The 25,690-nt window shown below is 33.8% G+C and overlaps 4 protein-coding genes and 1 long non-coding RNA gene across 7 annotated transcripts; 4 read left to right on the top strand and 1 right to left on the bottom strand.

The window, feature by feature from the left end:
* The first annotated feature begins 134 nt into the window (after window positions 1–134).
* On the top strand, window positions 135–2,465 carry LOC116001324. Its single transcript, XM_031241209.1, has one exon. It carries the CDS (start codon window positions 135–137, stop codon window positions 2,463–2,465), a length of 2,331 nt encoding a protein of 776 aa, XP_031097069.1.
* A 4,571-nt stretch (window positions 2,466–7,036) lies between these two features.
* On the top strand, window positions 7,037–7,565 carry LOC116001873. Its single transcript, XR_004094319.1, has 4 exons — window positions 7,037–7,057; window positions 7,144–7,213; window positions 7,312–7,410; window positions 7,500–7,565. It is a non-coding gene; the product is annotated as an uncharacterized LOC116001873 (long non-coding RNA).
* A 617-nt stretch (window positions 7,566–8,182) lies between these two features.
* Window positions 8,183–9,711, top strand: LOC116001323 (putative late blight resistance protein homolog R1A-10). Its single transcript, XM_031241208.1, has 2 exons — window positions 8,183–8,945; window positions 9,047–9,711. The coding sequence occupies exons 1-2, from the start codon at window positions 8,183–8,185 to the stop codon at window positions 9,709–9,711; spliced, it is 1,428 nt and encodes a 475-aa protein (XP_031097068.1).
* Window positions 9,712–13,012: 3,301 nt separating this feature from the next.
* Window positions 13,013–18,914, top strand: LOC116000898 (putative late blight resistance protein homolog R1A-3). 3 transcript variants are annotated; one of them, XM_031240764.1, is made up of 7 exons: window positions 13,013–13,198; window positions 15,304–16,951; window positions 16,994–17,084; window positions 17,127–18,063; window positions 18,178–18,278; window positions 18,391–18,466; window positions 18,566–18,914. In XM_031240764.1, the coding sequence occupies exons 2-7, from the start codon at window positions 15,322–15,324 to the stop codon at window positions 18,698–18,700; spliced, it is 2,970 nt and encodes a 989-aa protein (XP_031096624.1). In that variant the 5' UTR covers window positions 13,013–13,198; window positions 15,304–15,321; the 3' UTR covers window positions 18,701–18,914. The 3 variants fall into 3 exon arrangements, with proteins under 3 accessions (XP_031096624.1, XP_031096623.1, XP_031096625.1); XM_031240763.1 differs by having other exon boundaries at window positions 15,304–16,967; window positions 17,010–17,084; XM_031240765.1 differs by lacking the exon at window positions 18,566–18,914 and having other exon boundaries at window positions 15,304–16,967; window positions 17,010–17,084; window positions 18,368–18,444.
* A 2,643-nt stretch (window positions 18,915–21,557) lies between these two features.
* LOC116002892 lies at window positions 21,558–25,296 on the bottom strand. Its single transcript, XM_031243077.1, has 7 exons — window positions 25,112–25,296; window positions 24,936–25,025; window positions 24,683–24,834; window positions 23,668–23,788; window positions 22,276–22,395; window positions 22,119–22,189; window positions 21,558–22,036 (listed from the first exon to the last, which is right to left on the bottom strand). Exons 1-7 carry the CDS (start codon window positions 25,223–25,225, stop codon window positions 21,796–21,798), a joined length of 909 nt encoding a protein of 302 aa, XP_031098937.1. The 5' UTR covers window positions 25,226–25,296; the 3' UTR covers window positions 21,558–21,795.
* Window positions 25,297–25,690: the final 394 nt, after the last annotated feature.

Below are 25,690 nucleotides of genomic sequence, written 5' to 3'. Positions count from 1 at the left end.
CGGTGATTCCAAGGTTCAAGCGTTTGTTTGCAAATCCAAATGATGCAAACAATTTGCAATGGCATGCTGTTGGTAGAAAAGAAGATGGAAAGTTGAGACATCCCGTCGATTCTCCTCAATGGAAGAACATTAATATGAAGTTTCCTGAATTCGGTTCCGAAAACCGAAATCTTAGGCTTGGACTATGCACAGATGGAATGAATCCTCATGGTAACATGAGCAGTCGCCATAGCACTTGGCCGGTTCTTTTAACAGTTTACAATCTTCCTCCTTGGTTATGCATGAAGCGTAAATACATCATGTTATCTTTGTTAATATTTGGGCCTAAACAACCAGGAAACGACATAGATGTGTACTTGACACCGCTTATTGAAGATTTAAAGATACTGTGGAATGAAGGTGTGGCGGTGTTTGATGCTCATAGCCAAACCAACTTCACCTTGCGAGCCATGCTGTTCTGCACAATCAATGACTTCCCAGCATATGGTAACTTGTCAGGATACACTACTAAAGGGGCTAAGGCATGCCCTATTTGTGAAGATGAAACAGATGATCTTTGGCTAAACAATAGTAAGAAAAATGTGTTCATGAGTTATCGAACCTTTCTACCCATTGACCATCCTTATAGAAAGAAGAAAAAAGTTTTCAATGGAAAATCTGAGACTAGAGTGGCTCGCTCACCATTATCAGGGGATGTCGTTTATGAAAGAGTCAAAAACATTGATATTGTGTTTGGAAAAACTTCAAAAACAAGTCAGAAGGGTATTTGGAAAAAGAGGTCTATATTCTGGGATTTACCATATTGGGAGCACTTATCTGTTAGACATTATCTTAATGTAATGCATGTAGAGAAAAATATTTGTGATAGCATTATCGGGACATTGTTGAATATTCCAGGTAAGACGAAAGATGGTATAAAAGCTAGAAAAGATATGGTTGAAATGGGGATAAGGGATCAGTTAGCACCACAACACTCGGGAAAGAGGGCATACTTACCTCCAGCTTGTTATACTTTGTCTAAAAAGGAGAAAACAAGTTTTTGTAGCTGTCTGAATGGTATTAAGGTTCCTTCTGACTATTCATCTAATATTAAAAAACTTCTTTCAATGAAGGACCTTAAATTGGTTGGTATGAAATCTCATGATTGCCATGTGTTAATGCAACATATGTTACCTGTTGCTATTAGAGGCATATTACCAAACCATGTTAGACAAACAATTACCAAGCTTTGTTACTTTTTCAATGCCATTAGTAGTAAAGTTGTTGATCCAGATGTGTTAGATTCGTTGCAAGCTGATGTGATAGTAACTTTATGCCAATTTGAAATGTATTTCCCCCCATCATTTTTTGATGTTATGGTGCATTTAACAGTTCACTTGGTGTGGGAAATTAAAATGTGTGGTCCTATATTTTTAAGGTATATGTATCCATTTGAGAGATACATGGGAATTTTGAAAGGATATGTGAGAAATCGATACCGGCCAGAAGGGAGTATAATTGAAGCTTATGGCGCTGAAGAAGTTATTGATTTTTGTACTGATTATTTGTCTAATGTTGAGTCGATTGGTGTTTCTAAATCACGTCATGAAGGAAGACTCACAGGAAAAGGTACCATTGGGTATAAAGCTATTCTACCAAATTCAAAAATGCGAAATCAGGCTCATCATCTCGTACTAAAGCACCTTTCTGAGGTTCATCCATACTTGGATCAACACATGTCTATTCTGATGAAACAAAATCCTTCTAAGGGTGAAAGATGGATAACAAATGAACACAATAACACTTTTATCAACTGGTTCAAAGATACAGTGTTCCAAGATTTATCTCAAGTGTCCGATAATATCAGTGAAACCATTCGATGGTTAGCATGGGGCCCTGGTGTTCTTGTGGACTCTTATGAAGGATATGATATTAATGGGTATACGTTTTACACAAAATGTCGAGATGAAAAAAGTGTGGTGCAAAACAGTGGAGTGACATTAGTAGCACTATCAAGAGACTATTCTAGTGCTAAAGATACTAACCCGGTAGATGCTGCTTTGTCATACTATGGAGTCATTGAAGAAATTTGGGAACTTGATTATACGGTGTTTAAGATTCCTCTATTCCGATGTTCTTGGGTTGATAACAGACGGGGTGTCCGAGTAGATGATATGAGTTTTACCTTAGTTGATCTTGGTCGACTGGGATATCGTGATGAACCGTTTATACTTGCATCTCAAGATAAACAAGTCTTCTATGTTTCTGATCCAATTGATAGTAAGTGGTCAATTGTCTTGCAAGGGAAAAGAAGTATTGTTGGTGTTGGTGATGTTGAGGATGAAGAAGAATATGACCACTTTGATGAAATCCCACCATTTTCTATTGGTATTCAATCTGTGGCTTTAGGTGAAGATAACATTGATACCAGTTACATGCGTACTGATCATGGAGAAGGATTGTGGGTTGACCATCCTATAGTATAATTTCTAAAATGTATGCTAATCTTATTTGTTTTATATATATAGATGTTTTTATAACAATATAATTTCTAATAATTTTGTTATCTTATGAATGTGCAGGTATATAAATATCCATGGCCGACCCTACAGAGCCCACACAGCTCACACAGCCCACAAAGCCTGTTAGAACAAGAGGACCTACAGTTAGTGCGAAAATGAGAAAGAAAAAGCCAGTTGATGGGCTTTATGAGATTGAGTTTGATGTAAACGGTAAGCCTACTGGCCCAAATGCAAAGCATTTCTCAAACTACCTGGGCAGTTTGGTTCGTCATCATGTGGATATTAATATCACAGATTGGCCTCACGTCCCCCAGAAAGTTAAAGAACAAATTTGGCATGCTCTTAAGGTAATAAGCATTAACTTTATTTAATTGATATATCGATCATTACTTTTATATATATATATATATATATATATATATATATATATATATATATATGAAAAATCTAATTGCTTGCTTTTTTGTTGTCTCTAAATTCACAGAAAGATTTTAATCTCCCAGATGAAGAGCTAAAAAAAAATATTCTGAGGATTGCGGGGTTGCGTTGGAAAGATTTCAAGACACGGTTGGTGCGGGACTTCATCAACAAAAAGCATCATAAGTATGACTCTCCCACTGGGTTATATGCTTTCTTGGATGAAGAAAAATGGAACATATTTCTAGAAAATCATCAAACTGAGGAGTTCCAGGTAAACTTAATAATCACGTTTTATTAGTTTTAATGCTTTATTACTATTAACATGCTATTATTTAAAACCAAATTGTATTTTAGGCCAAAAGTTAGAAGTATAGGGAGTTGCAAGCTCGAAATGAGCATCCCCACTACTTAGGGTCCAGAGGTTATATTGGAAAGCAGTCTGAGTGGATGCTGTCTGACCCATTGTCTTCACAATCTTCTTGCGCTTCTATTACATCGAAAATAGGAGCAAATGATCGTAGCTTGGATTGGGTTCGAGCGAGATCTAAAAAATCCGAAGATGGAAGTTATTACATTCCCAACGAAAAAACAATGGAAGTGTTTAGTAAAATTGTAAGTAATACAAATACTTTAAATATATATATATATATATATATATATATATATATATATTGTTATGAAATATTAATTATAATTGTGATATTAATAAGAAATTGAGAATCTGAAACTAAAGATGAAGAACACTGAAATGGAGAAGGAGGAAGAAGCATTCATTGATGATTCTGGGATTGATTTTACAAAGAGATATGGGGTATTTATAGTGCCCGGAAATTTATTAACAAATATTAAAAATACAGTAATAGGCACATAATTGTGCCAGTCTAGATGGATAAGCTGAAGCCTAAAAAAAGGATAAGCTTTGTCCGAAAATCCCGTATTTGATCCCTGTTGGCTTCACCTAATTTTGTTGTTTTGCTGATTATTCTGTTGCTCAAGACTTGCAGGAAACATTTAGATATTAAATGTTCTCTTTTCAATCATCAAAGGCAGCAGCAGCAAAGTGGATTGAGTTTTGATCTTTAAGCAAGAGGTCCAAGGTTCAAATCATAGCTTGGACATCCACCTATTTCTTTTGTTTCATAACACTCCCCCTTGGATGTCCAAAGGATGAACACTATATTGCCTCGTTAAAAACCTTACCAAAGAAAAACCCGGTGGGAATAAAAACTTTGAATAAGGGAAAAAGAGTAAGATCAAGTTCGTGTGCTCCTCCTTGTTTCTGAAGACTTTTTAGATGATGCCATACTAATTAATAATGTTCTCCATTGGCCATCATCTTATCATACTCATGCCTCATTAAAAACCTCGCTAGAAAAACCCTGTGGGAAAAACCTAGCCGAGAGAAAAAGAGTACATGGGTATGTTTAATTATGTATTACACTGGTTGCCTCATTAAAAACCTTACGCTAAGAAAACCTTAGTGGAAAAAACTTAGCTAAGGGAAAAAGAGTACAACCATATCCCCAACATAAACTTCAGAGCATAATATTCGTGATTCATTATGCTCCCCCTGAAGATAACATTCTTCAAATCCCTTATTTTAAACTTCAAAATATAGAGGGATTTTGTGAACAATCAGGTTCAACTATCAATGGAGAAAATATATTTCATAATAATTGCGTGACTCTTTTTAGAGCTCACGTGGGTATAATACTGACATTATCATGTCTAGTCAATTTTCATAATATACCCAACATTATTCTTATTGTCCACTTATAGAACAATGGTGTAAATTATAGTACAACCAGTTTTTGGGACTTGGCATCATGGGATATAATAATAATAGCCAATACCCAAGTAGCCCATTATATAGTGGTTTGTCTAAGTAGCCAACCAGAATCATTTATGGGCTAACTAGTGTATAAATTCCTTTCCAAGGAAATACTCGATCTTTCAAGTCGAGATAATGCTTTTCTTTCAAATCCCATCTTTAGACATGAGCTAACATCATTAAGCTCTTTATATATTTCATTGATGTTTATACCATCAATATTGACTAAGATAATAAGTTCATTTGTGACTCTTTATTAAACACAAAATGGCACATATTATCCCTTCTTCACGAGGATAATAACTTCATTCGCCACTCTTTAAAGAGTACATAATGTCACATAATATATTATATTCCTTCTTCAGAAGGGAAAAATACTCAGTGTTTCACGTCATATATATAACCTTAAAATCCATTATGGATTTTCAAATATACTGTCCAATGACCCATATTTATGCGGTCATGACATTCATCATATATTATCCAATGACCCATCTTATGCGGTCATGATATTCATTAACTGCATATTATTCACTGCCAATGATATAATCAGCGAAACTTATTGACATCCATTTATAACGAGAATATGGAAGAGTATATCAATTATGGGTATCTGTGTAAACCCATGAGCTCCAAGCCTCGCCTTTTATCACATCATTATTCTCTTTTGTACCAACACCTATTCAACGGTGTGTACACATAATATAGAGAATAGCGAGCTGAGCTATTTGCCTTCCTTAATTGCTCATTTTATTTATCAATTAATCAAGGCATTTCTTATGCCTAATTCTGGCCAGATTGAGCAATTATAAAGGCAATTGAGTTGTCGCGACATTTCATAATCCCATATCCATAATAATTATTAGGTTTTTTTTTTTTTTTTTTTTTTTTTTTTTTTTTTAATTAAAAAAATATTTTAAGTGTTAATAATTATAAAGTGTTTAATATGGTAAGTCTTACACTTTAATAGTTAAATATTTAATACTTATTAAGTTATTAGTTACTACGCATTATTTATTAATTATTAGTGCATTACTTATTAGTTTAATTTAGTTATTACTTATTATTTTATTAAGTTATTACTTATTAATTATTACATATTATTAGACTATTAGAGTATTAGTTAATACATTATAACATTAATAGTTTAAATGTTTCAAATTTATAATTTTTTTGAATTAAAAAAAAAAAAAACTCGTCGGCCGGCGGCCTAGGCAGCCCAGGCGGGCTAGGCGGCCTAGGCAGCCCAGGCGGGCTAGGCGGCCTAGGCGGCTCCTAGTCGGCCGGCTAGGCGCCCGGCCGCGGAGGAGGCCGATTTCGGCCTTCCTCGACGCGGCCGGGCGCCGCCTAGCGCCTAGGCGCCGATTAATCGGCGCCTAGGCACGATTTTTGCAACACTGATTATTAATGAGAATGTTAACAATCTTCTTGTGTTGCAATAGATCGAGAAGGGTGAAGAGATGTCTCAAGGATCATTCCAACCATCCCGTCAAAATGATATATTATCAGCAGCTCTGGGCACCAATGAGCACGGTGGCTATGTGAGAGGTGTTGGAGTGCATAGCAAGATTTGGGATGTGTTTGGTATGCCTAGCCATGGGAAATCATCTGGGGGTGTTTCAGCGGTTGATCTTGAGGCTATGGAGAAAAATCTGTATGATAAATTGGCTCACAAAATAAGAAGAGAAACAATGGAAGAAATGGAGCAAAAGTTTAAGGATATGCAATCTCAGCTGCTTCAATCTTTTATGAAGAATGCACAAGCTAGTCCAAGCTAAGGGTAGGCACACCGCTTTGGAGTAGTTGTCAGTCTGTTGATCCAGTGAACGAGTTTCAAGTAATATTGAATATCTTTAATATCTTGTTCAATTTCATATCTTCTAATTGTTGTTAAGCTTTTAAATTTTTTTGGCACGTAGGAAATTCCAAAAGCTCAAAAGTGATGATCAATATGCCATAGAGTTACAACCCGCGATTGTGTCTGAAGATGTGTTGGAGCACTTGGGAGATGAATCCAAGAAGATGGTTTCATATCTACGACACTTGCCAGCCAATTTGGACTATGTTGAGATGGAGGTAGAGGAGGTGTTGGACATATTCCATCAAGAGTAAGAAAACTAAATTTATATTCTTTGTTATTTATATAAATTAATTGACTTATTTGTGAATTGCGTTAACATTTTGTTTTTAAATAATGTAGAAGTCATTGGTTGCTTTTGGTCATTTGCTTGAAATCATATGTGGTCTATGTATTAGACCCACTGCCATGTAACCGCGATCTACAGATTAAGGCCCCATTGAGTGTGTAAGTAACTCCTAATAATATTTATTTATTTATTATTATTAACTATTATTATTCTTTTGAATTCACCTTATGAGAGTATATTATAGGGCATTTCGGTCGGCAACAAATTTGAAAGGACAAAGAGCTAAAAATTTGTTAAAATGGAGGGAAATTAAGGTATATATCAAAATTGTTTTATATATTTTATAATGTTATTAGTAATGTTTTATTGTTTAACTTTCTAATATATATACATCAAAATTTATAATTTGTAGTGTCCTACACAACCCGGTAGTGTGGAGTGCGGATATTATGTCTTGCGATATATGTTTGAGATATGCACTCAATACTATTAGTATGAAGATTTAGCATCGGTAAGTAAAATTTAATAAAACTAAAGAATTTTAAATTATATTTTATTAATGTTAAAACTAATAATTTGATAATTTCTAAATTTTTGTAGGCATTTGCGGGGTCAAAGTCCTACACGGAGAATCAAATCAATGAAATTCGTGAAATTTGGGCTAAATACTTTTGTAAAGAATGCTTATGACATTTTGTGTAAGTAAAGTGTTGTAATGATGTAATGACTTATGTTTTATAATATCGTAATTATGTATGTGTTAAGTATTTGGTATGTGTTAAAATTATGTGTTTACTATTAACATTATATGTTTACTTATTATGTTTTATTTGGTATGCGTTGAGTATTTTGGTAACTTAGTTTTACTTTGAATTGGTGAGAAATATTTAGATTTGGAGTAGCTAGTGTTGAAGTTGATTTATTTATTGTTGAAGTTTTGAAAACTTTGAAGTAGCTTTGAAGTGTTGAAGTGTTGGATAAGTGTGGTTTGATGTTTGGTGTATGGTTTTGATGTATGTGGTGTGGTTTGATGTTGAACTTGTTGGATAGATAGATGTTGAAATTGGTATGTTTTGATGTGTATGTGTTGAGAACTGGACAGGAATTATATTGTAAATGCTACAGAAAATTGTTGGGGGTGCACAGCAAATAAATAGCATATTAAAAATTTAAAAAAAAAATTCAACTGCATCCGGAACTGCCCAGTTCCGGACGTAGTTGACATTTATTAAAAAAAAAAACAAAAATCAGCTGCGTCCGGAACTGCCGGACGCAGATAGTCGATGGCAGCTGCGTCTCCGGCATATGCGTCCGGAGTACTCCGAACGCAGATAGTCGTTTCTGTACTAGTGATTGAACAGTTCTGGAAATATGTTGAAAATTATCCCACTTGTTGGGGATATTGTCACAATCCAGAGCAAAAACTACAAGTTATCCCACTCGTCGGGGAAGGAGGCATAGGAAAAACTACATTAGCCAAAAGAGTCTATGGACATCCAATTACTAATGCTTTCTTTCAAATTCGAGCATGGGTAGTTGTGTCTCAGGTTCATAACCTCAAAGAGATGCTCATTGGTCTATTACGTTGTATTTTATCAATAACAAGTGAAATTTACGACATAGACGATGCTCAAATAGCTGAGCAATTATGCAGAAGTTTGATGGGCCAGAAGTATTTAATTTTTTTGGATGATATATGGACCACTGCTGCATGGGATGCTATCCAAGGATGTATTCCAGAGAATTTTAACGGAAGCGATATCTTACTAACTACTAGGTTCACAGAGGTGGCTGAATACTTAAGTACAGATCCCTACCGTGTGGCGTATCAAACTTTAGAGGATCTTTGGGAAATAGTTTCGAGGAAAGTGTTTGGGCAAAGCCAATGCGTTCCCAGGGAATATGAGTTAATTGGGAAGCGCATTGTTCTTGTTTGCAGTGGATTACCTCTAGCAGTTGTTCTGATTGCTGGAATTTTGGCAACAGCAAAAGAGTCTTTAGAAATATGGGAAGATGTTGCAGAAACTTTGAATAGAGTTGATACATGTGATTATAACAACAGAATTTCAAAAGTACTTTCATTGAGCTACTACTACTTACCTAGTCACTTGAATGCTTGCTTTCATTATTTTGGTGTGTTCCTGAAGACTATGCCATTCCTGTTAAGAGTTTAATCAACTTATGGGTTGCTGAGGGATTTTTAATGCCACATCAAAATATGAGTTTAGAGGAAGTGGCAGAGAGTTACTTGCATGATCTCATTAATAGAAGTCTAGTTCAAATTAATGAGCTAAGTATTGACGGCAAAGTTAAATCATGTAAGGTTCATGATCGAGTGCACGAGGTTTGTGTGAGAGAAGCTATAACGGGGAATACATTGTGCATCATCAATGACAATGATGCTCCAAAAGCTAGTCGTTGGTTAAGTTGTCAAACAAGTCATTGGCCAATCACACAAGCAAGTTATGGGAATTGCACACTAGATAATATCCATTACGTGCTTTACTTTGGTAAAGATGTCTACCATTCCAAATACAACTTGGTATACCCATGTTTGAAATTGCTAAGAGTATTGGATTTATCATTTGTTAAATGGTCGCGAGGCATGCCTAGTGAAATAACTGATTTGGTTCATTTGAGATACTTGGCTTTAAGGACCATTGGCTCTCTTTACAAGTTTCGATTTTTCAAGATTAAGAATTTGCTAACTCTCATAGTTACTTCGTGGATGGAAAAATGTCATTTGCAATTGCCATGTGATACTTTGGGTTTGCCACAATTGAGGCATTTGCATGTTGACAAGAGATGTTAACAGTATCTGCCTTGCTTAGTCAGAAAAGATCTACAAACTCTTTATTGGTTGAAAGTTTCTAGCTCCAATGAAAAACCAAACTTCGAAATGGTTCCAAACCTAATGGAACTTGGGATTTACATTGAAGGCCAATTGGCGCCTAGCCATCTAGGGAGCCTTGTGCATTTACATCTACTTGAGAAGTTGGAGTTTGAAGTAGGAAGGAGGGCTTTAGTCTTCCAACAAGTTTTCCACCAAAACTTAAGAAGTTGACACTTTGTTATACTTATCTTCCATGGAAGGAGATGGACACAATTGGCGAGTTGCCGCATCTTGAGGTGCTTAAACTAAAAGATTTTGCCTTTTGTGGTCCAATGTGGAAACCATCGAAGCAGGGCTTTCGGGAATTAAAGGCACTTCTTATTTCACGTTCAAATCTCAAACATTGGAATGTTAGTTCCAATAATTTTCCATTCTAGAGCTCCTTGTCTTAAGATATTGTTGGGAATTGAAACAAATTCCAATTAATTTTGCAAATATTGGAACACTGAAGTTGATTGTGTTAGAATGTTGTTATTCTTCTCTTGTGACTTCTGCAATGCAAATTTCTTCTACAAAGAAGTTATTGTTTGAGGGAACGACAGATTGTCCACTTTATGTTCGTGAAGTTAGATCTAAGGTTTCTCTCTAATTCTTATTCATTATTTCAAAATATCAGTTTAATGCCTTCTAATTCCATGTATTAATTTAATTGTTTATTTTTGGTACTCATTTTCAAGGTTGAATTGCCAAATAATGAAAGCTATGAAGAAGAAATTGTAGAAAACTCTGAAGAAGAAAGTGTGGATAGATATGAAGAAGAAAGTGTGAAAATCTCTAAAGAAAGTGTGGAAAGCTTTGAAGAAGAAAGTGTGGAAAGCTTTGAAGAAGAAAGTGTGAAAAGCTCTAAAGAATTAAGTTTTGGAAACTCTAAAGAATTAAGTGTTGGAAGCTCTGATCAAGTAAGGTTAAAAGCTCGGAAGAGTGTCAGGAAATATCTGTAGAAGAAGGTGTCGAAATCTCTGAATGCATTCAAAGAATTGAAGAGGAAAGTGTTGTAGGCTCTTAGAAGAAAGGAACTGGGGAATTTGTTAATTTTGGGCTTAATATGAACTTATGAAAGCCAAGGTACGCATATATCTATGTAACTTATACTTAAAACTCCATATTATCTTTTGCGATTGCCAACTACTTTCTAGTTTTGTTTAAAGATTTCATTCCAACTTTAATTCATCAACTATTACATTTGCACTTCTAATCATCAATTCAAAATCAATCAAAACTTTCCACTTTACTCCTATAGTCAGGTACTAAATCTGGCACTAAATTTTGTTCTCGCTGGACTAAAAGTGACAAGTTTTCAAAGTCATTAGGTATTAAAGGTGACTGATTTTTAGTCGTCTAGTAAGGGACTAAAACAGGAACCCAATAGTTGAAATATGCACTATTTATTGGTATTTTTTCCAAAGAGAATTACGGAGGTTTTCTGATCTGTTGGAATTGAATTCAAACTTCACATCTTTCAGCTAGTAGGTACCTAGCTGAAGTTTATAAGGTCCTCAGTGCTGAATAAGTTCACTGTTGGTTTGTCCACTTCATGTTCGTGAAGTTGGAACTAAGGTTTCTCTGTAATTCTAGTTCATTATTTCAAACTATTAATTAATTAATTTATTTATTTTTGTACTCATTTTCAATTACTTTTCAGGGTTGAATTGCCAAATAATGAAAGCTCTGAAAAAGAAATTGTAGAAAGCTTTGAAGAAGAAAGTGTGCAAATCTCTAAAGAAGAATTGGGAAGCTCTAAAGAATTAAGTGTTGGAAGCTCTCATCAAGAAAGGTTGAAAGCTTGGAAGAGAGTGATGAAATATCTGAAGAAGAAGAAGATGTCGAAATCACTGAATGCATTCAAAGAATTGAAGAGGAAAGTGTTGTAAGCTCTAAGAAGAAAGTGACTGAGGAATTTTTAAATTTTGGGCTTATTATAAACATATAAAGCCAAGGTATGAAACTTGTGGTTAAACTGCATATTACTTTGTATTTTTATTTAAAGAGTTCATTCCAACTTTAACTCATCAACTATTTCATTTGTACTTGAAATCATCAACTTCAAAATCAATCAAAATTTGGTACCTGAGTTTTTACAACTTGCCACTTTAATCCTATAGTTAGGCATTAAATTTTGTTCTTGCTGGGCTAAAAGTGGCAAGTTTTCAAAGTCGTTAGGTATTAAATGTAATCGATTTTTGAGGTTGATTACCATAAAAGTGGAAAATCCAGTAGTCGTCTTGTTGAGGGACTAAAACGGGAATCCAATAGTTGATATATGCATCATTTATTGTAATTTTGTCCAAAGAGAATTAAGGAGGTTTTCTGATGTGTTGCAATTGAATTTGATGAACTTCACTTTATCTTTCAGATTGTAGGTTCCTGGGTGAAGTTAATAAGATCATCATTGTTGAATCAGTTCTTTGTTGCTTTTCATGAGTTCATGCACTGGCTAATGTTGATGAAGTTGATAAGCATACCCCAAGTGTTGAAGAATTTAAATCTTTTGATCATTTTCTCTTAAAGCGTCTATATCTTTCGTGGAATTTAAATCCCATTCCTCATGTATTCTTGTTACATATCAAATACAATCTGTTAAATTGTTAATTCTATATTTTTTAGGAAACATAAAAAAAATCCCATTCACTCAGACAAAACTCGGATGCAATAAGTAATGGAGTATGCCCTCGAGCATACGGTAGTACTCAATTGTTAGGATCACTAACAATTAAAAAGAAAAAAAGATTCAAAAGAGGTGATCGAGTTGGTGAAACATCACTCTAATATTTAAAGATCACTAGTTTAATTATTGTCAACATCTTCTCGGTCGAGCCTGTCCCGGGTCTTCCTACTAAGATTTACTTTTCCTACGGGTGTAGAGTTTACATAATACATATTTTCAAGTAGTGGTTACGAGTTTTATTCTTCACCCAAAATAATTAATAAAAAAGTACATGAATGATTCCCATTATTAATTAGTCTGTACTCCACTGCTCTTAATAATTAAAAGAAATTAAGGAAAGTACATTAATGATTCCCATTAGTCTTAATAATAATAATACTAATAATAATAATGAAATGAAAAGCACATGAATGATTTCCATTAGTCTGTACTCCACTACTCTTAAATAATTAAAAGAAATTAAGAAAAGTACATGAATGATTCCCATTAGTCTTAATAATAATAATAATTAAAGGAAAAGGTAAATCTCATCAATAATTCAGATCTTATCACATCTCTCATCATTGTGCTAGCCTGCTATACTCATTTCATTTCTTCCTCAACAAATGCTCTGATCTGAGTTTCAGAAACACTTTATAATTTCAACAACTCAGACCTTCAATCTCTCATCTGATATTACCCAAACCCAAATACCCAATTCACAAACTCCATCTCGACCTGAGCTTAGCTTCTTCGTTCAAGGTATGTTTCATACTTTCTCCTGCTTCACTTAATTGAAGAATTCCTTTTTTACTTTGATACAGTTTAGCATAACTCACTCACCATTATGTTTTACCTCTCAATTCCTTTGCTTTTTAATACATGTTTATTCAATATAAAGTTCATTAATTTTGACCTACATTTTTAATTAATTGTGTGTGTGAAATTTTTCAACCTTTGATTTTTCAAGCTTAAAATTTTGTAAACTCATAGTTACTTCGTGGATTGAAAAATACCCTTTGCAACTGTGATGTGATATTTTGGGTTTGTGACAATTGAGGCATTTACGTGTTGACAAGGGATGTTCACAGTATCTCCCTCACTTAGTCAAAAAAAATCTACAATATATATAGTGTGTCAAATTTAGTGGTGATTTTCTAAAATCGCCGCTAATATTTATTTAATATTTACTTTAAACTTTAAGGTCCAAAATTATCATTTTCTCAATTAAATATTTATTGAAGTAAACAAATAATTGGTAAGTTGGAAATGGTGACAGAGATCATGCATATGCATTTGGTAAATAGTTGTTAGTGTTACTTCTTAATTGATTGCATTAGTAAGTTTGACTAGTTGATAGCATTAGCTAATTGCATTAGTAAGTTTAACCAAGTCAAACCACTAATAGTCATAAAATAAGCCAAAATTATGTGATAAGCTAACTATGTTACCAAATAGAGTCATTATATATATTTATCTCATTTTCATTATCTAATTGAGAGTTTGCATAGAGGGGGTGATGTTCACCACTCTCCCGTAAGAACATAAGAACCAATCTGGTGCATTTAAAAAGACAGATTTGTAGATGAGATTAATTGGTGGAATTAAAAACAAGCGTTTGCATATAGAGCGTTATGATGTGTGCATATTACACATGTGTGCATATTAAGCATATGTTGTGTGTAACATAGGATATGCACACAAAACAAATGTTTAATATGCACACTGGATAACGCTCCATATGCACACGCGTGTTTTAAATTTCCTTAATTAATCACTTCCATAGATATGTCTTTTTTAATGCATCATATTGGTTCTCAACTTTTCATGTAGTCATTGTTCTTACGGGGGAGTGGGTATGTATGTATGTGTGTGTGGGTGAAAATACTCACGAAGACTTGGGCTCTGTTTGGCAGATCAGTGAGATTATATATATTGGTAGAGCAGTAAAAATAATTTTATTTTCATTTGTAATATAATATAATAGATTTAAAAAAAATTCATACAAACAATTAATATATAGCAGATTCTATATGCAAAATATATATATATATATATATATATATATATATATATATATATATATATATGTCTTTAAAATTTAAATATAATAGACCCACAGCGAACAAACAATTGAAAAACAAATTTAAAACTTGTAATGATTCCATTTTTTGTTGAATCACATGAAGTTTAGAAACTGGAAGATGCAATGGTTTTGCTGAGGGTACTATAATAATTAATTCATCAGCTAGCAGATTAGATTTTATCCCATCTTGCATTGCATGCACCAGGCCATCCCACTACACCAAATATGGCATTTAGCGGCCGTTAAAAACCGTCAGAAGTATGTTTCCCGACAGTTATTCAACCGTGACTAAATAGTGTGTCGAATTTAACAGTTTTTTTTCTAAAATCGCTAATATTTATTTAATATTTACTTTAAACTTTAGTGGTGGTTATTAAGTGTTCCTATTAAAAGAATACTTTTTAATTTTAGTGTTATAATCATTCCATTTAATTTCTTGGTCAGTAAAGTACGTAATTGAGACTAATAACTGTTAAGTCTGATATGAGTTCCAGAAACACTTTGGCCCTGTTTGGTAAATAATCAGCCTATCAGCCAATTTTGGCTTATTTGACCACTATTAGTTGTTTGGCTAATAAGCTTTTTGTAACTCCAAAATACTAAAATTCAAAAGGCTACTCAAAGCAGTCTTTTCAATTAGCTTTTTGAGAAAAGAAATTATACCAAACAGCTATCAGCTAATCTATCAAACAACTTTATACAATCAGCTAATATTGTCAACAAATCATACTTTCTAACCCAAACAGCCAACCCAATCAGCTAACAGCCATTTATCAAACAGGGCCTCTAGAGAAGTTCAATGGCTTTTGATGCTGTAACCACTCTAATCCAAGTAGTAGAGGCTGCCAAGCAAGACATTATGACGCCCAAAATACTTTCAACATTGTATGGTGGAAGATCAATGATGGTACCACTGCTTGAAACGATTGAGTTGCTGTCTTACAATCTCCATTTTCTGCAAGTCTTTATGAGAAGTAAGACGGAAAAAAAAAATTGGGACACCGGGGATTCGAGTCTGTATAAGTATGTCGAAATTGAAGTTGCTCGAATATATGAAAAGTATAAAATAAAATCTAAACCGAGACTAATATATGTGGGAGATTACTGGCCAACGAAAGCTGAAGATACTCATAATCTCTTGAAAAGTATAGTAAGAGATATTGAGTTTGTTAAAGACCGGATCCTGAAGGAAGAAAGAAGAGCTGCTGCTTTAGAGGCTGAGGAACAGAACATCACAATTTGGGATACCTACCGAAATGCTTTAAAGACTGAGAATGAAGTGATTGTAGGATTGGACAGTGATATAGAGAGGATAGTTAACCGGCTCTGCTATTCATACTTCGGGGGACCAGTTTTAACCATTTTGAAGAATAGTAACATTGACAAATTTCGGAAATATGTGCTGAAACTACAAGTTATGGCACTCGTTGGGGAAGGGGGCATTGGAAAAACTACATTAGCCAAAAGAGTCTATGGACATCCAACTACTAATGCTAGCTTTCACATTCGAGCATCCGTAGTTGTGTCTAAAGTTCATAACCTCAAAGAGATACTCATTGGTCTATTACGTTGTATTTCACCAATCACTAGTGAAATCTACAACATAGATGAGGCTCAGATAGCTGAGCAATTAAGCATAAGTTTGATGGACCAGAAGTATTTAATTTTCTTAGATGACATATGGACCACTGCTGCATGGGATGCCATCCAAGGATATTTTCCGGAGAATTTTAATGGAAGCCGAATCTTAGTAACTACTCGGTCAAAAGAGGTGTCTGAATACTTAAGTACAAATCCCTACCAAGTGAAGTATCAAACTTTGTTGGATCGTTGGGAATTATTTTCAAGGAAAGTGTTTAGGCAAAGCCGATATGTTCCCAGTGAATATGAGAAAATTGGGAAACACATTGTTTGGCGTTGTGGTGGACTACCCTTAGAAGTTGTTTTAATTTCTGGAATTTTGGCGATAGCAAAAGGGTCCCCACAAATATGGAGAGATGTTGCCCGAACTTTGGATAGAGTTGATAGATATGATAATAACAAAAGAATTTCAAAAATAGTTTCATTAAGCTTCAAGTATTTACCTAATCATTTGAAGGATTGCTTTCAGTATTTTGGTGTGTTTCCCGAAGACAGTGACATTCCTATTAAGAAATTAATCAACTTATGGGTTGCAGAGGGATTTATAAAGCCACATAAGAGTTTGGAAAAAGTAGTGGGAGAGAGTTACTTGCATGATCTCATTAATAGAAGTCTTGTTCAAATTAATGAGCTAAGTATTGACGGCAAAGTTAAATCATGTAACATTCATGATCGAGTGCACGAGGTTTGTGTGAGAAAAGCAATTGATGGGAATACATTGTGCATTATCAATGACAACCATGCTCCAAAGTCTAGTCATTGGTTAAGCTGTCAAACAAGTCATTGGCCAATCACTCGAGCGAGTTATTGGAATTGCGGTCCTGATGAACCAATCACTCGAGCGAGTTATTGGAATTGCGGTCCTGATGAAATCCATTCTGTTCTCTGCTTTGGTAAAGATGTATACCATTCAAAATGCAGGTTGGTCTGCTTTGGTAAAGATGTATACCATTCAAAATGCAGGTTGGTATACCCATGTTTGGAATTGCTAAGAGTATTGGATTTATCATTAGTTAAATGCTCGCGAGGCATGCCTAGTGAAATAACAGACTTGGTTCATTTGAGATACTTGGCTTTAAGTACAATTGGTTCTCTTTACAAGCTTCAATTTTTAAAGCTTAAAAATTTGCAAACTCTCCTAGTTACTTCGTGGATCAAAAAATATCCTTTGCAACTTCCATGTGATATTTTGGGTTTGCGACAATTGAGGCATTTGCATGTTGACCAGAGATGTTCACAATATCTCCCTTCCTTAGTCAAAAAAAATTTGCAAACTCTTTATTGGTTGAAAGTTGCTAGCTCCGACAAAAAACCAAACTTCAGAATGGTTCCAAATCTAAAGGAACTTGGGATTTACATTGAAGGCCAACTGGCGCCTAGCTATCTAGGGAGCCTTGTGTATTTAAATCTACTTGAGACGTTGAAGTTTGAAGTAGGAAGAGTTGAGCGCTTTTATCTACCAACAGATTTTCCACCAAACCTTAAGAAGCTGACACTTCGGTATACTTATCTTTCATGGAAGGATATGGACACAATTGGCAAGTTGCCGCACCTTGAGGTGCTTAAACTTAAAGATTTCGCCTGCTGCGGTTCAAAGTGGGAACCATCGGAGCCGGGCTTTCGGGAATTAAAGACACTTCTTATTTCACGTTCAGATCTCAAACATTGGAATGCAAGTTCTAATAATTTCCCAATTTTGGAGCGCCTAGTCTTAAGATATTGTTGGGAATTGAAACAAGTTCCACTGAAGTTTGCAAAAATTGGAACGCTGGAGTTAATTGTGTTAGAATGTTGTTATTCTTCTCTTGTGACTTCTGCAAAGCAGATTTCTTCTGCAAACAAGTTATTGTTTCTAGGAAAGACAGATTGTCCACTTCGTGTTTGTAAAGTTGGAATTAAGGTTTCTCTCTAATTCTTGTTCTTCATTTCAAAATATTGGTTTTCTGCCGCATAATTCCATGTATTAATTTAATTATTTATTTATTTTTGTACTCATTTTCTATTACTTTTCAAGGTTGAATTGCCAAATAATAAAAGCTTTGAAGAAGAAAGTGTGGAAAGCTCTAAGAAGAAAGTGTGGAAAGCTCTAAAGAAGAATGTGTGGGAAGCTCTAAGGTTTCTCTCTAATTCATTTTCATTATTTCAAAATATTAGGTTTCTGCCTTCTAATTCCATTATATTTATTAAATTTCTTTTTTTACTAGCTCCTTTTCTATTACTTTTCAAGGTTGAATTACCATATAATGAAAGCTTTGAAGAAGAATGTGATGAAAGTTCCGAAGAAGAATGTGTTGGAATCTAAGGTTTCTCTATAATTATTCTTCATTATTTCAAAATATTAATTTTCTGCTTTTTAATTCCATGTACTTTCTTTCTTTACTCATTTTCAATTAACTTTCAAGGTTGAATTGCCAAATAATGAAAACTCTGAAGAATTAAGGTGGTGTTTGGTTGGAGACGTTTACACCCTACTACGGGTTTTGACACTCATTACCATGATTGTTGGTCTACTTTTGTTAATTTTGGGCTTAATATGAAGTTATGAAAGCCAAGGTATGTATATACCTATGAAACACTTGTACTTAAACTCCAAATGCCAATTAGTTTCTACTTGTATTTAAAGAGTTCATTCCAAGTTTATGAGAAAGGTCATGATCATTTCTGAATGACACCATGGCTAAGTTGTAACAATCCACTGTTCAATTCAGTATATTTTTTTTTTACAACATATTGAAATGTTTTAGAACATAATTAAACTTCCCTCATATATTTAGAAATCTGCAGAAGATATGCATTATCCAGTGTTCAATTCAATAATAATAATGTTGAATTTTGTTGTCTCAATGACTATTTTGCTGCTCAAAAGGTGGTTGCTACAACTAACTAATTAAAAGTGACATAAAGTATATAAAAGAAAAGTATAAAGTCCCAAGCTAGGAGAGTAAACAAATTCTGATAGTAAATTGTTTGGCAAGTTGGCATAAACAAATTATATTATGACTACCACTTCTTCTTTGCAATTGAACACCAGACATTTCTTATTATTTGTATTGAAAGCTGGTATGGAATAGTTTTCTTGGGGTAGTTGGTACTATAGAAGGCGGTATGCAAAAAAAAAAAATATTCGTTACTATAAATTTTATTTACGCTTGATCGTCACACGTGAATTAAATACGAAATTAAATGATACTCTTCACCCTTAAATTATAGTGATATAGTCATTTCTCCCCTCACACCACCACCCAACCCCCAATTATAGGTGTAAACACAAAAAATGAAATTTGTATATATATAACTTTCAAGGTTGAATTGCCAAATAATGAAAGCTCTGAAGAAGAAAGTGTGACTCCATATTATCTTTTGCACTTGCCTATTACTTTCTCTAGTTTTATTTATGGACTTCATTCCAATTTTAATTCATAATCTTTTATGTGGTTTGTGCTTTTGGTCATCAGACTTCAAAATCAATCAAATTTGGTAATTGAGTTTTTAAGACATGACAGATTGCTAGATTTTTTAGTCATAATTGACTACCAAAAATCTAGCACTAATTAATTTTGTTCTTGCTGGACAGACTAAAAATGATAAGTTTTTAAAGTCATTGTGATTGATTTTGTAGTCGATAACCACAAAGGTCAACTTGTTGAGGGACTGAAACTGGAAATAATCCTTATTTTATCATAATATCTATCTCTGCAACATTTTTATTGTAAGGCCCTCTCCATTAACATGTTTTGGCACAGGTTTTAATAAAAAAAATAAAAAAAAAACTACCCCTTCTTGTTTTACACAAATGGGGGTGTTGTTTTTTGGAGAATTCTTTCTCCTGCAACACCCCCTTATATGTCAGGATTTTGTCAGTTGTTCATTTGCTTTTTTATTTTTTGTTTTCTTCTTCAGCTGGCCTACGGTAGGCCAGCTGCAGCTTCTTTTCTCTCTCTCTCTCTCTCTCTTTTTTTGGTTATTAAAACTTTAGCTGTGGTAAAATTATTTTTTTTAAAAAAGTAAATATTTATAATTATAAATTTGTTTTAATATTTATATTTTAAAAAATTGTTTTAATTTTAATATGTTTGATTTACATATAATAATTGTAATTATAATTTTATAATGATAATAAATAAATAAAATATAGTGTTAAAATGGTGGGCCCATACAAAATTAAGAAAAAGCTTAAAACTAATGGGAAGAATAGTTTTTGTGGTTGAGTAGGATAATAGATGATGAGGTGGATGTTGGACCCACAAAAATCTGGAGAAAAAGCTTGAACTAATAAGGAAGGCCTAAGGATACAAGCAGCCTATCAATTCATCATAAATGTCCTGGCGTTATTATTAATTTCATATACAGTTTGGTTAATATATAAATCATCCGTTATTTCAAAAATATAAATTGTCTCTTAGTTTATGTTGAAATATGAGTACAATAAATTGTCCCAAGAGAAGGAGGCTATTCGATCTGATATGTAGCAATTGAATTTGAACATCATTTTATCTTTGAGCTTCGACCTAACCAGCCTTGAACCGGCCCCAAAAAAAAGGGCCCGGGGTTCACAGGGTTAGCCCCTAGTATTTATAATTATCTAGTTTTTTCTACGCGCTTTGCGCGAAGACTTGTGCCCAATATTTAAACCCAATTAGTAAATCATTTTGAAATAGATATAATGCATTTTTTTTAGTTGTCGAAGTTTCATAGATATTCAAGTAAAATTTTTGTTGTGTATGTATTTGAAATTAATACAAGAAATTCAAATTCATTGTGATGAATATATTTCACTGTAATTTTAAGGTTATTCAACATTGTATTATAATATTTTTGTCTTTGAAAATGAATAAAATTTGTTTAAATATAGTCTTTTTTTTCTTTTTTCTTTTTTTTTTTTGAGAAAAAAATATAGTCTTCTTCTAATTAGAAATATATCCCTTATAAATTCATATTCATATATGGATATACATAATACTTGATTTCAACTATCTCAATTCAACAACTTTCACAGATTGATATCCAAAAATCTTATCTCAATTCAACTGCAAATGCATTATGTTGCTGCTCATTTATAATATTAATATTTTTAAATAATAGTGTGTGTGTATTTATGTTTATATATATATATATATATATATATATATATATATATATATATATATATATATATATATATATATATTATTGAAGTAAGAATTATAGAAATGATAAATTATTAAATATAACTATGGTAATATTTGATTAAAATATAAATGAATTCAAACTTACCATTGAAGAATGTTAGAAAAAATATTGTGTATGCATGTGCATGGTAATTATAATGTGAAAAGATAACAGAAGTTATAACGGTAGGGATATTTCTGTTCAAAAAATTATGTAATACAACTTTTATAGCATAATGTACAATAAAAATTAACGGAAAAAACGGACATAAACCAAGGGTATAACCTGAATTGAGACTTATTATGTTTTTAGATTAGATTAGATTTAGATATGTTAGGTAGGTAGAGAAGATGTAAACCCATTTAGAATTCAGATTCCTGAACTTTTAAATATATAAAAAGAAGAGAGAAAATAACAAAGTATGGAAGTTAGGTAGAGAAGATATAAACCCATGCACTCTGCCTTCTGACTACAAATCATCCTCCTATGCATCGGGTTCATCTACCTCTGGCTTGACAAAGAACTCGATATAAGCAATACGGCTGGGTTGATGATGGGCAGCAGAATCAGTGTGGGAATGTGAGCTTGCTGGTCTTGCAACTGAAACAAGATGCTGCACTTTTAGCATTCCACCATTGCCAATAGTAAACTTGCTTCCCCGATTATCTTTCATGACACTGCTAGGTATGTTTGAAGTTGTTGCCTGGAGGAATTTGTACTTGTACCTGTTAACATCAGGTCAAGATTAATAACCTAATCTACAGAACTTCACTTTTGAAATAATTTGCCAAAGGTATGTATAGGAACCTGTGCGAGATACGGTGATCACAATGAAATGCAAAAAGAGTATCGGTGTTCATGTGGTGCATGAAGTCTATCTGCAAAGCGGATATAGTTGAGTACACTATAAATTGATGAAACCAAAGGGATTTTTCTGTTTCTGAGAGACCCTGCGATAAGTTACCTGTAAGTCGCCATGGCCTTCACTCCTGAAGGTAACAGAGGGAGGGGCTGGTTGAAGGGTTAGCTGAATGCTTGAGCCAGGCCATTCAAGATCATCTATAGCTTCTTTTAGTGCTGCAGACTGTCAATTGAAAGCATTGGTGTGGAAATAACTTCAAGAATAAACAAAATATATACAACTGACTTAATTTCTCAAGCAATTGCAATAATTTCTCCATTTTTTTAAAATGCAACTACAATCTCGAAACAGTGAGCATATTATCACTCAAGAGTCTAAAATACCACTAAAACTAAGCACAACATCTTGTAAAGAAAGACTTCAAAGCTGAGATCAAGAAACTAAAACTAAGCACAACATCTTGTAAAGAAAGACTTCAAAGCTGAGATCAAGAAACTAAAACTAAGCACAACATCTTGTAAAGAAAGACTTCAAAGCTGAGATCAAGAAACTAAAACTAAGCACAACATCTTGTAAAGAAAGACTTCAAAGCTGAGATCAAGAAACTAGAAGGCTAAAATATCAATTAGCTGAGTTGTCGGTTAGTACAACAGTAAAGTGAGTAAACTATATATCAGATTGGTTCACTCTATTTGCCCTTGGGATTTGCTGGTGTATTTTGTTACACAAATTGTTTAGCTGAGTGCCTTTCTTAGGTTGAAATATGTTATTTTCATCAATAAATTGACAACTCAACAACGCTAATGCCTAATGGCCATACAATCTAAGACACAATTAGATGGCAAAAGCATTTCCTTTCTTATTCTCACATAGACAGGAACCAGGCTGTGCATAATTTGAATGTTTCACATACTTTGGATCTTATATCTAGGAGAAGTTTCACATCCATATGCAAAATTGTCATCTGAAACAGATATTAAATCCAATCTATGTAGGTCACATTGTATGCAATTCTTTTTTGGCTAGTGAAGAGAATGGATTTTACATCTAGTTATATACATTAGCTATCCAAAAGAGGGAGTTTAAATAAGAATTTTACAGGTCAGTGTAAATTTTATTCAAGATACTTCACCAAGTTAAAACCCAAGAAACTCTGGCGATATGATTGTACAAAATGCTATATAGATGTTATATAATAATCCTCCCAACCAAAATGACTTAAAATAAAGACCAAGTAAATGCTTTAGTAATACATTGATTAACTTAACCCCCCCCCCCCCCTCCCACCCTCTCTTCCTCCCCAATGCATTCACACTATCCAACATTTACAAGATACATACAAATGTTATTATTGATTTCCACTTGTAAGAAAAGTTGCATTTTCTGTTTTCAATACAATATTTTCAGTATCTAAATGACATAGCAGTCAGAATTTACTGTGTTTCGTGTGTCTTTCTAATCCACATAATTGCTAATTGAGGAAGGAAAATTTACCTTGACAGTAAAACTGAGAGGAGTACTTCCTGCAGGTTCAAAGTTGTAGTCCCATGGCGTTGTCTCAGGAATCCTTGTTCTGATCTCAGCATAAATGCAGGCTTCAGATGAATCAACAGATCTAACCATATCCCCCCCAAAAAAGAAACAGATAAAAGAAAATGTGTTACAAGTATTTTAAAGATGGATGAAGGTACCCAAAAGTTTCCAAGTTATCAAAGAAATTAATGTTCTTCTAGGGACTTGATGAATCTCCACCCCAACCAAAAAGAAAGTATAACTGCATCATAGAAAATGTGCCTGCAAGTATTACTTGGACTACTATAGAGCCACACATGACCGCATGGAGTACTCTTTCATCGACACTGTCTGATATGGTAGGAGTCTTGCACACATTTGTTATTTAAATATAAATGCAGGTCAAAGAACAGAAGATAAACCCATATAGCATGTTAAAAGAAGAAAACTATATTCATTTACAAGTATTACAAATGACAAGCATGAAATACACCCAATTTTGACAGTACTTAGGTATTTGCAACATGTTAATTTAAGTTCCTTCAGATGATAATCCTACTTATCAGAAGCTACCTGATCTCAGTTTACAAAAGTACCATGTCCATAGGTGTCAGAACTTTATTCAGCACAAATAATAATTCTAGATTTATTCCATTTACCCGAGTTAATAATTACTTAGGGTATCCATATCCAGATTTTGAAAAATCTATAAATAAGGCATTTTCAAAGTTTTTTTCCAGCTTTATTTTGGCCCTCAAATTCTTCTATTTCCAATACTACACTTAGTTGCATCTGAATATCTCCCAGCCTATCAGGTGTAGCATTTTCATCTCAAAATCAAAACTATTATAAAGCCTAGTTAACTGAGGAGGAATAAGATAAAGTTGCAGCTAATGTATTTATAAAATTCCTAGAGCTATAAAATTAGCTAAAAAAAAAAAAATCTTTAGGGGACATGTGTTTTTAAGAAATTGGAGAATAGGAGATAAAAGCTCACTTGACAAGAAGCTCCATGTCAGGCCCGGGATACCGAAGTTCAATGGTAGATTTTCCTGGAACTGAAAATGTATTGAGACAATCAACAAAAAGCCCTAAGCCTACTCCGAATCTCGGCCTCCCTTCAGCACGGAATTCATACTGAGTAAACAACTGCACAAACAGATATCAAATGTTTAAATTAAATGCTAAGGGAGAAAAAAAAATCTAAATAATTGATGAGTTAATTTTGATATAGTCTGAATACAACACACCTCGCGTTGCAAATAAACTTTCCCCTGAAGGCACCGGGTTTCCTCGACGATCAACACTATGCCGTGCTCCGACAACTCGACGACGGCGTCCTAATCGCGAAGAAGATGAAGGAAATTGATTGAATTCGAGCCATTGGAGTAGCGAATTTATGAGTCGTTGAGATCAAACCACGGACCTGGTAGCGCTTCCAACGGACGGAGGTGAGGGCGTCAACAATGCCTTGAACGTTGTCCAGCCGGCAGACAAGATAGGGAAAGCCCTCCGTCTCCACCGCCGCCGACGAGCTCATTCTCCCCTCCCGCCTTCTGCTCTTCTTTTTCCCGCCAAAATGTGAACCCACCCGGCAAGAGGAACGGCACAAATAGACAAATAGTGATGGGATGAATGAAATTTTAGCTGACTATTGTAGGTAGCCTTCCAAGTATAAATCTTGTGCGATGATTTTATATGTATTTAGGTGGCTTTTAGTTGGGTAATTTTATACCTTACTATACATATTATCATGTTTGTTAGAAAAAATAGCATAAAATAGTATTTTAAGTAATTATTTTATAGTAAAAACATATGTGCCCACTATCAATTTTGATGAGGTCAAAGTGGATTGAGTTCTTCGTAGTGAGACGAAGAGATCGATATATTGTATGCTCAAAACAGATAATGAGTTATTGAGAAATCGATATATATATATATATATATATATATATATATATATATATATATATATATATATATATATATATATATATATATATAT

Source organism: Ipomoea triloba, chromosome 13 (genome assembly GCF_003576645.1).
Source record: "Ipomoea triloba cultivar NCNSP0323 chromosome 13, ASM357664v1".
NCBI classification, from domain to species: Eukaryota; Viridiplantae; Streptophyta; class Magnoliopsida; order Solanales; family Convolvulaceae; genus Ipomoea; species Ipomoea triloba.
Note: the sequence above shows the minus strand (reverse complement) of the source record. Positions and strands in the feature narration are given on the sequence as shown.

What these genes read in the sequence shown, in the direction of transcription:
- LOC116001323 (XM_031241208.1), top strand. Translation starts at nt 8,183, where the DNA reads ATGGCAGCTGCGTCTCCGGCATATGCGTCCGGAGTACTCCGAACGCAG. An exon ending in TTTGAATAGAGTTGATACAT is followed by an intron (nt 8,946 to 9,046) that starts GTGATTATAACA and finishes GTGTTCCTGAAG; the next exon opens with ACTATGCCATTCCTGTTAAG.
- LOC116001324 (XM_031241209.1), top strand. Translation starts at nt 135, where the DNA reads ATGAAGTTTCCTGAATTCGGTTCCGAAAACCGAAATCTTAGGCTTGGA.
- LOC116000898 (XM_031240764.1), top strand. Translation starts at nt 15,322, where the DNA reads ATGGCTTTTGATGCTGTAACCACTCTAATCCAAGTAGTAGAGGCTGCC. An exon ending in CTGTCAAACAAGTCATTGGC is followed by an intron (nt 16,952 to 16,993) that starts CAATCACTCGAG and finishes GTCCTGATGAAC; the next exon opens with CAATCACTCGAGCGAGTTAT. An exon ending in AGAATGTGTTGGAATCTAAG is followed by an intron (nt 18,467 to 18,565) that starts GTTTCTCTATAA and finishes TTAACTTTCAAG; the next exon opens with GTTGAATTGCCAAATAATGA.
- LOC116002892 (XM_031243077.1), bottom strand. Translation starts at nt 25,225, where the DNA reads ATGAGCTCGTCGGCGGCGGTGGAGACGGAGGGCTTTCCCTATCTTGTC. An exon ending in AAGGCCATGGCGACTTACAG is followed by an intron (nt 22,190 to 22,275) that starts GTAACTTATCGC and finishes TCCGCTTTGCAG; the next exon opens with ATAGACTTCATGCACCACAT. An exon ending in GATCACCGTATCTCGCACAG is followed by an intron (nt 22,037 to 22,118) that starts GTTCCTATACAT and finishes TGATGTTAACAG; the next exon opens with GTACAAGTACAAATTCCTCC.